A 10494-nucleotide genomic window follows, 5' to 3' on the forward strand; every position below is an offset into this window, starting at 1 on the left:
GCATAGCAGCTTGCTGCATAAACGCAGGCCGGTCAAAGTGCCTATGCTGACCTCTGTCCACCACTGAAAGTGCCTACAATGGGCACGTCATCCTGAGCATCAGAAATGGACCAGGGAGCAATGGAAAAAGGTGGCCTGGTCTGATGAATCACGTTTTATTTTAGATCACGTGGATGGCCGGGTGCGTGTGCGCCTTTTATCTGGGGAAGAGATGGCAGCAGGATGCACCATGGGAAGAAGGCAGGCTGGCAGAGGCAGTGTGATGTTCTGGGCAATGTTCTACTGGGAAACCTCGGGTTCTGGCATTCATGTGGATGTTAATTTGACACGTACCACCTACCTAAAGAGACCACGTACACCCCTTCATGGCAATGGTATTCCCTGATAGCAGTGGCCACTTTCAGCAGGATAATGCACCCTGCCACACTGCAAAATTGTTCAGAAATGGTTTGAGGAACATGACAAAGAGTTCAAAGTGTTGGTTTGGCCTCCAAATTCCCCAGATCTCAATCCGACTGAGCATCTATGGGATGTGCTGGACCAACAAGTTTGATCCATGGAGGCCCCACCTCGGATCTTACAGGACTGCTAACGTCTTGGTGCCAGATACCACAGGACACCTTCAGAGGTCTTGTGGAGTCCATGCCTCGACGGGTCAGAGCTGATTTGGCGGCACGAGGGGGACCTACACGATATAAGGCAGGTGGTTTTAATGTTGTGGCTGATCGGTGTAAATATATTAATTTAGTTATTTAGCTCTTCTTCACCTTTACTAGAATGATTTTTGCCACTGCATGTTTTCTTCTTTAAAAAAGGTCGCTATTCACTGATAAACCTCCTCTCCACTTTAGCCCCCAAATCTCTTAACTTCCTCATATTCTAATAGTGGCATCATGATCTGTCAAGTGACATGTGAGAACCTGTGGTGTTCAGATGTCTAATGGGATGCAACTTGTTTTAACATGGCATATTTGACTTTGAATGAGATTTCAAGACTGCGGTGGAGAGAATGATTTTCATCTTTGCAGCTAGGCAGGCCATTGTCTACTATATTGCATGGAAAAGCGAAGCGAGAACATCATTAAGAATATCCCCTTTGTGTTCCACAAAAAAACATTTGACTTGGGGGTGAGTAAACTATGACACTTAAAAATTTGGGGTGAACTAACCCTTTAATAGCTTTTTAACTTCAAGTTACACTCTTGCACTTCATTTTTTAAGTTTAAATGTAGAATCCATCTTTTACATTTCTTCCAATTAATACAGGGATGAAATTACTGGGCAGGTATGATTACTCTAGTTGAAATAATAATGTTTCTCAGTGTTATCAAGAGTATATTGCACCACTAAATACCAGGCTAAGAAAATGTAAGAAGTATGCGATGTAAATTACCATAAGGGTCCAGGAGTGTAAGAGTTTTAATGTGGAATTTTATTGTTCTCTTCAGTCTATACAAATGGTTTCCTTCTGCAGCATACATACTGTAAGTCTACTGTTAAATAGACTTGGTGAGTCTTTTCAACCTGTTGAACAAAGCCTACATTTGTCCAGAAAGATTTACTGTAGCTGAGACATACAGTTTCTCTGTTGGTGTTTCACCAAGCTGTACTTATACGCAAACGTCTTTCCACAGAGTTCACAACCAAAAGGCTTCTCACGCGTGTGGATCTTCATATGTGTTTTGAGGTTAGATGACTGGTTGAACATTTTTCCACACTGGCTACAACCGTAAGGTTTTTCACCTGTGTGAACATTCACATGCTTCTTGAGGTTACTTGGATCGGAAAATTGCTTGCCACAATGCAGGCATCTAAAGGGTTTCTCTTCCATATGAATACTTTGGTGTCTTTTGAGCCTAGATGGGTGACTGAATCTTTTACCACAGAGTGTGCAGCTGTGAAGCCTCTCCCTGGCATGAAGCTTCTGATGCAAGAGCAGAGTGTTAGGTTGAGAGAAAGCTTTTCCACAATGTTTACACATAAACTTGTCTTTCCTGTGCATATGAGGAGTGTCTGATTGTTTGAAAGAAAAGCGAGGTGTATATGGGGATAACTCAGACTGAGAAACTGCAGCTTTCTCAGGCCCAGCGGCATCATCACTGTGTGGTACATGGCCATCCACATCAGGTACAGACAAGCCATTAGAGTCTATCTGGGTTGCATAGGAACATATGGGATCTGCACTCCCTCTGTACATGAAGTATTGATTTACAGACGACTCTGCATTGCATTCAGCTTCGGTGTATGAGGGATTATTTGTGGTTGCTTCAAATCTCCTGGAATCCCATGAGGCATAGAATGTGACAGACTGCAGGTTAGTCTGTGCATCTCCATCAGACTGTCTTTCCATTCTTGATTCATCTATTTTGAAATACATTATAACATGGTTAAACTGCACAAATAACCAAGTAAATATCTAATAATTATGTCCCCACAAACTGGACCAAAACATCTGCTTGTGGACACTGGATCTATAGATTACTATGTAAAACAGACACATCACGTCTGATAACCACTGAAATAAGTCAATGAATAAGCAAAATAAAATTTTGTAATTACCACTAAGTATATGTGTGTCTTCATCTGTAACATTCATCTCTGGGTTTTCATCCTTAAGGAGATCAGTTTGCATGCCACTGGACTGATAGGGGAACAAATCATTGAAAGTGAATTTTGTTAATAATACTACACTTTTGAAGTGGAGACATACTGTAGTATCAATGCATTACACACACTGTTCACAGAGCTTGTGTTGTAAAATCTGAAATTTGTTCTGTGTTGTTTTACCAGGTTTACTGTTGGATAAAAAAAAAAGGGAAAGTTTCCCAGACTTTTCCTTACAGGTTTTAGATTCAACAGCAAATAAGTCTCTTTACTTGTTGTGTTTTATCTAGTAACAGAATATACTAGCTTGTCTATGAATAAGTGAAAGTGAAAATACCCATAGTATTAGAACAAAATCCATATTTTTGTTGATCTTTTACTTTATATTAGTAAACTGCATATTTATATGGGCCATTAGCATACCAGTCTTAATACATTTAACCATTAAATGCATGGGTGTTTTGCAAAACATTGTTACATACCTAGGGTCTTTAGTGACCCGGCACGAATATCTATCATAAATGGATCTACAAAATGCCCAGATGGTGTCAAATGTTCAAAACATTTTCAAGATAATTAGAAAATAATAGAATTTAATATATTTAAGTTAGGATATATTTTTATGTTTTATTTTTCATATATCAAAGAGATGATGTAACAAATCTAGAACAGGAATTATTACTTCCACACTGAAATTGCATGAGATGCAACTGGCTGAGCTACACATCAGAAAGACATAAGCTACACATGCGTATTTTCTCAGGCACTTTTTGAGTCTAAATAGATGCAGAACTTACATAATTTCAACAGTAAACCCAAATGAAAACAGCCAAATCATACTGCATACAGTTTACGTCCATGTTGCTTCTACATCAAATAGCAATTTCAAATGTAAATTCAATCACTGAAACATCAGCCGCACCTTGAGTAAGAAATAGCATGTATGTATATTAAAATGTATATGTCCATGCATATGAAATACTGATTAATTAACCATTGTCACATAGAAAATCAACGTGACATAGTAGTCATTTGTATTAATAAAGTACTGTATGAATATAGTACTCATTTGACTTGTAATAAACAAAGAAATGTAAGTACTCTGATAGTAAACTTGTATACAGTAGATATGAAATAATCGTAAAAAATATGATTTCTTTAAGTGCAAAAAAAAAAAAAGGCGAAACTATTACATACAGTATCTCGGATCTTTAATGAACCTATACACTTTTGGTAGTTAAGCAGTTATAAAATTATTATTATCATTATTATTACTTTATTTTTTGCAATTTTTAATTTGTTACACTATTCAGAAGAGAAAGGTTGAGGAATACTAAAGAGGCGTGGGCATAACTTCGAAGTATGACGTGCACAGGGGGCAATGAGGTCCCGAGGTATGCATTAAAGTTCTGTGAAAAAGGCAGCAGTATGGAAACTGCTGCTGTTAGAGAAATGCAGTTTGTCATAAGCCTGTTTCACAAACAACTACAGGCATGTTTAAAAAAGATTTCTGTTTCCTTTAAAAGTTTGCAGTCTCTCATACTGACCTCTTTATGGCAGTGCTGGTCTGTATTGTGGTCAGTGAAGTTATCTCTGTTGACTGTTCCAGAAACCCCTGCATTTCTGTACTGAGTGTCCTCTTTATCTACAAATGGGTGTAACAGGAAAGGTAAAAAGCAGTAATAATATTACTTGCACATGTCTGTCTCATTATGCTGTAATGGAAACTGTTCTATAAAGTCAACAAATATTTGTACATTTTCAAAATTATTATTATTATTTTCTTAATATATTTGTGAATTGTATTCCACCATATATGGATGTTAGTTTTAATTATTTTATTGGATTAAAAAAATAAGTGTTTACTCTTCAAATTTTGTCCCCCAACAACATAAAAACCTGACTACTAGATTATCCATTTTACCTCTAAAATAAGTTACACATAAAATTATTTAAAAAAGACATCAAAGACCCTTATGAATACACTACACACACGATTTTCAGTAATCCTTGCTTCTCTGTCAGACTGTTTACTCCTTATGTTGTCAGTTCTCTCCTCTTTAATGATGGGAACATCTGGCTCTTCATCCCCTACAGACTGATAAAAAGCAATTATTTTATTTTACACAATATTTACTCAAAATTCACTTATAAAAATAGAAAATGGGAAAAAAATGATTATTAATTGACAAAAGTGTCAGCAGATTTTGACAGAAGGAGGGAGGTTACATCTCTGTTCAATGGCCATGCAGACATGGTTATGAGACAATCACCTGAAAAGTTTTTTTTTTTTAATTATTCAGTTGTTTATCCTACAGACAAAGAAAAAATATGATGTGTAGGTAAAAAGATCAAATGTAGGTTATTTTAAGGTAAGCAAGCCTACTATAGAGATAGATTCCTATTGGGGTAGAATAATGACAAAGATGAAAATTTAAGATGACTAAAAATATAAGTAAATAGGGACAATTCTTAGAGGGTCTAAAGGCAGAAATGTGAAGCTTATATTTTTATAAAAGCACTAACATTACAAAAGTTGTACAAATCTTGTCTTTTAGGGTTTACTGCCTTGTTGTCATTCAACAAAGTTGCAAATCAGATATAACTTTACACAGAAAAGTTTAGCAAGTGATTTTATCACACTAAAATCATGTTAACAAGCATACTGTTTTCGTCTTTATACTTTTGAAACATTTTGAGTTTGGCTCCATTTACTTCCATTTTAAGTGCCTCACTGTAACCCAGATTTTTGCTTTTTAAAGAAAAGGACAAATCGAAATTATTATTATTATTATTTGGTAATCAACATTATGCCACAAATGCTGTCATTTGAGCTAACTTTTTTTAACCCGGAATATTCCTTTAAGTGGAATGCATTGGACTTATTACGAAGCCCCTTAGAGGACATTTTTTTTTCTAAAATAGCTTTGCATACCCTCACAAAAAGTTTTGCGTTCCCTTGCAACAGTTTTGTGTTCCCTTGCAATAAATTTACGATGGTTTTACTGCAGTAACCATATTTTAACCAAGATATTTGTAGTGAAACCATAGTATTTATACAGGGAAACGAAAACAATGGTTATAAAAATCATTGTTTTGTGGCTACTAGGTTTTACTACAAATACAACAGTTTAGCCATAGTATTTGTACTAAAAATATAGTAACCTCAAGATTAACCATGCTTAATCTGTAGTAAAACCATAGTTACTATATGGATACATTATACTATATTAAAACCATTTAATATAGTATATATTACTATAGATTAATTTAATACATTTAATATAGTATATATTTAGTATATATATATATATATATATTACGGAATGCAAACTATTGCGAGGGCACGTTAAACTTATTGCGAGGTTATCCAAAACCTATTGCGAGGGAGGCCAAAACCTATTGCGAGGCCACTCAAAACGTATTGCGAGAGCGTGCAAAACCTATTGCGAGGGCGCGCAAAACCTATATGAGAGAACGCAAAACTTTTGTTGAGGGAATGCAAACTATTGCGAGGGAACACAAAACGTATTGCGAGGGAATGCAAAACTTATACAAGGGAGCGCAAACATATTGCGATGTGACGGCATGCAAAACTATTTCAGAAAAAACCTCCCCGCCCTGTCCTCTAAGGGGCTCTGTATTATTACTATGGTTTTATACAGATATTATGGCTAAAATATGGTTACTGCAGTTAAACCATGGTAAATTTATTGCGAGGGAACGCAAACTATTGCAAGGGCATTCAAAACTTATTGCGAGGGAATGCAAAACTTATTGCGAGGGAACACAAACTATTGCAAGGGAACACAAAACTTATTATGAGCGCAGGCAAAACTATTTCAGAAAAAACATCCCCGCCCTATCCTCTAAAGGGCTCCATATTCCACAACTTAAAGATAATGTAAATAGCAATAAAATAAATAAATAAAAATTTGAAGCTGGAGGATGCTATAGTAATTTCTAATAATATGCCATTATAGGGTATATTAAAAATATAGTAACAAAGAATAAGATTATGATAATGAGGTTGGGTTAATAACTCAAGGCTTTGTGGAAAATTATCCTATATCCAATAGAGGCTGTAATTCAGGGGTCAAATAAAATATTGGTAGACAGAATTTCTGCAGAAGGGATTGTAAGCATCAGAATGGGTTTCCAACATCCTACTGATAAAGAAAAATAGGATTCGCTTTTGAAAAAAAAAAAAGCTTGTGCTTGTGTTGCTCTAAGTGAATGGAGCAGATAAAAACAACCAATACAAATAATAGTATACCACAACAAGGTACTTGCAAAGTTAGATGCTTGGCAAAGTGCACACTGAACTTGAGGACCTACTACATTAAATTGCATCCCATCTCTGTGCTGCATTTGGAGTGTAGTTACTTTTCTATAGCAATTCACAATACTCTTGATATGAAACACATGGTTCACTGGAACCATATTTAGCCAGGCATACACCTAATTTATCCATCAACTCACAATTAGGCTGGTCTGCCGGAACCAGAAACATTTATCATGATCTGTAACTCTACAAAAAAATTGCATCTACGCTATTCTTTTTGTTTCCCTGTCTCAACCTCTGGATTCATATCCCGAGGTTACCAGAGCCCGCCAGATCCAGCACCGTTCCTGCTTGGTGTTGGACTCCAATGCTACGTGTCTCTAAGTGATGACGACTAAATGCAGCCAATGCCAGCCAGACATCACTTCAGTCTATCACGATGGACTTTAGAGGATGAACTGATGCCAACTCCAACCATAAGACATGGGATACTTCATATGCCACTGCATGAATCCTGGACTTAGTATAGACGACTGAAATGACCTGCTGGTTGAACTGAGATGCACCTCACTGATCTCTGCCTGCATCACCTCGGTCTAATGATGGACTACACTCTTATAATGGAATACATAGACTATAAATTAATTGCCAACAAAAGCCTTCATCAGCCAACTAACAAAGGACAATGCATCAATGTGAACTTCTGCAGTTAATCCAGGATGAACTTCAAAGACATTAGTCATTAATCTTACAGTTCATACAAAATCTTTGTTTAAACACTGACCCTTAACACTTACTTAGTTTAATAATTTTAAACCATGCACTGCACATAAATAACTAATATTGGCATTATATTCATGCTGTTTAGCCAGAGAGGAACTGGCCCCCACAGTGAGCCTGGTTTCTCCCAAGGTTATTTTTCTCCATTAACCAGCATCTTATGGAGTTTTGTGTTCCTTGCCATAGTCACTTTCAGCTTGCTCACTGGGGTTATAAATAAATTACTATTTAATTATTTATTTGTATACACAATTTACAATCATATTTAATCAAACTACACAATGATGACTCTTAAGACTTTATAGACATTACAGTTACATTCTCTGTTAATGCATGATTTTCTATAAAGCTGCTTTGAATGGATGTGTTGTGAAAAGTGCTTTACAAATAACAATGAGTTGACTTGAAATACTGACCTGGTCAAGTGTTTCGGGTTGAAGTGAGTCACTCGATCCCTCTCCATCACTCCGCTCATTATTCAGTGAAACTTTCACTCTCACGATTCGCTCTGAGAAAGTATAGACATCTTTTTAATAATTAAAAAAAAAAAAATTAATACTGTAATTATAAACTGTCATAAACACACAACTCTTGTATAAATGATTGACTAATGGCATCACCACTTTTTTTTTTTTTTACCTGGTACTTTGCCGTGAACGCTAGTTGTGCTCATATCAGTCGACGCGCACTTCAGTTTATGCGCTCTTCGATAAAACGATTCCCGGATTTCTATCGTTTTCAATTTCTTTTTGAGGAGGCTATTCTCCTTTTGCCTTTGGGATATTTCGAGCTGTAATTCGGCAAAGCTGCCCTCAACAAGTCTGCAGATTTCTGCGACAGCTGCGTTTGCGAGCACTTCCATAACTGAGGCGATTTGTCTTTGTAACGTTAAAACGGCCATTGCGCTGAAGTCTACAGGCAATGCTACAGTACACAGATATAACCCTCTCTCGCCTGATATTAGTGAGGCAGCTCATAACAATAAATCTTTATTTATCGAATGAGTGTTCGGGTCTCAAGGTGAAAACAACGCGTCGACAACATCCGCTTGTACTTTTTAAAATAAAAGCTTCTCGTCTTAATATTTAAAGAGTACATGAAATCGCTCGACGAGCTGTTTGAAGTTCTGTGTTGAGCTGCCATTTGTTTTTGTTTTATTACGTTTCACCAAAAAGACTGTCATATGAAAAATGACATATTCACGAAATTTCATATAAAGATCAGTACAGTAATAACAAAATTACACCACATTCACAGAGAGTGTTTAGGTTGTGTTTAACATGTTTCTGCTTAATTTAGCAGCGTGACTCTAACAACAAATTTTATACTTTCAAATAGTGGCAGATATTAGTTACACCCCATCCCTGGTGCAAATAATGGTAGATACTAATTGCACCCATATTTAAATAATAACATACAGTATATGGGCATCACTGCAGTGTGTTTATTGTGTTTATTTGGAGTCCCACAGACACACTACATTAACCCCTAACCCTAAACCTAACCCGAAATTTAACCTTAGAAAAAAAAAGCCTTGGTTTTACTACAGTAACCATAGTTTCACCGTGGTATTTTATTGCCAATTTACAGTAACCACAATATTAACCATGGTTACTATATTACAATCATATTACTGTATGAACACCATGGTTAACTGCATTAAACTATGGTTTCTGAAAAAAAAATACATGGTTTCTACAATATTACTAGTAATACAGTGACGCAGTATACACAAAAGCGATGCCGAGCCACGGGGACGAGTGCGATCGACAGACCCCGCCTCCGGATCAAACCATTCTCTGCACTCCCCAACATTCACCGTGACCAAATTACTGGGATTAAATCAACATTTTTATTCATTTTTATCTATTATTTTAAGTAGTATTAAAGGAAATATTAAGAGTGGAATTAGGAAATCGGATGGGATAAAGAGTGGGACAAATCGAATCAGGGTCACTAGGACAGCACTTCACATTTACACCGTCTTTACAGCCCACGCCATTGCAGCGACACTTATTGTCTAGTTTGTCGTATATTCCTGTGGTTTCACCAGACTATTGGGTGCAATGTGGCAGATGCTATTTATACCGGTGTGCAATAGTCAATCCGTTATTTTTATAATATAACTTTAATGCAACTGAGATTTTGTTGCCAAAGTAGAAAAAACATTGTAACATAAAATTCAAATCAAGTCAAACAATTTATGTTTTTATAGTTTGTTTGTGTGTGTGTGTGTGTGTGTGTGCGTGTGTGTGCTTTTACCAATACACATTGTTCCAAAGCAGCTTTACAGAAAATCAGCTGTAATGTCTGTAACGTCTCAAAAATATGAATAACCAACACTCCTGGAAACATAATAAATTATTTGATTAAAAGAAATATGACTTTCTATAGCCTGGTATTATTTAAAATTTCACAAAGTAGTCCCGCTGTCCCTCTATGAGGACATACATTTTTAGGAAAACTATTTGCTATTAAAAATTTATATATATATATATATATATATATATATATATATATATATATATATATATATATATTTTGTTTTGTTTTTTTTTTTTTACTAGGTGCTACTAGTAACAAACAAAAAAGGGAAATGGAAATTGCACACAGCAGTCACGCTCATGTCTCAGGAATTTACATAAACCATGCTGTGATGGGGTTTCTTATACAGCTGCTGAGGAAGAGACAGACAATTTGCATTCAGGCACATTTCTCTCTTCTGACCTGATTGCCGTTATCCATCGCTTTCTATGTTGTAACAGCAGGGGCGTAAATATTAAATTATACAAGTAAAAAAAAACAAAAAAAAAACATGCTTTCCA

At 36.0% G+C, this 10494-nt stretch overlaps 1 protein-coding gene across 2 annotated transcripts; it reads right to left on the bottom strand.

The window, feature by feature from the left end:
* Positions 1-1411: 1411 nt before the first annotated feature.
* On the bottom strand, positions 1412-8713 carry LOC127444882 (zinc finger protein 184-like). Of its 2 annotated transcripts, none has more exons than XM_051704499.1 (6): positions 8309-8713; positions 8086-8177; positions 4600-4702; positions 4152-4249; positions 2560-2641; positions 1412-2361 (listed from the first exon to the last, which is right to left on the bottom strand). In XM_051704499.1, the coding sequence occupies exons 1-6, from the start codon at positions 8568-8570 to the stop codon at positions 1559-1561; spliced, it is 1440 nt and encodes a 479-aa protein (XP_051560459.1). In that variant the 5' UTR covers positions 8571-8713; the 3' UTR covers positions 1412-1558. The 2 variants fall into 2 exon arrangements, with proteins under 2 accessions (XP_051560459.1, XP_051560458.1); XM_051704498.1 differs by having other exon boundaries at positions 8086-8195.
* Positions 8714-10494: the final 1781 nt, after the last annotated feature.

This window comes from Myxocyprinus asiaticus, chromosome 8 (genome assembly GCF_019703515.2).
Source record: "Myxocyprinus asiaticus isolate MX2 ecotype Aquarium Trade chromosome 8, UBuf_Myxa_2, whole genome shotgun sequence".
NCBI classification, from domain to species: Eukaryota; Metazoa; Chordata; class Actinopteri; order Cypriniformes; family Catostomidae; genus Myxocyprinus; species Myxocyprinus asiaticus.

Coding starts and splice junctions, on each gene's coding strand:
- LOC127444882 (XM_051704498.1), bottom strand. CDS start 8,570: ATGGCCGTTTTAACGTTACAAAGACAAATCGCCTCAGTTATGGAAGTG. Junction 8,196..8,308: donor CGTTCACGGCAAAGTACCAG/GTAAAAAAAAAA, acceptor ATTATTAAAAAG/ATGTCTATACTTTCTCAGAG. Junction 2,642..4,151: donor ACCAGCACTGCCATAAAGAG/GTCAGTATGAGA, acceptor TTCCCCTATCAG/TCCAGTGGCATGCAAACTGA.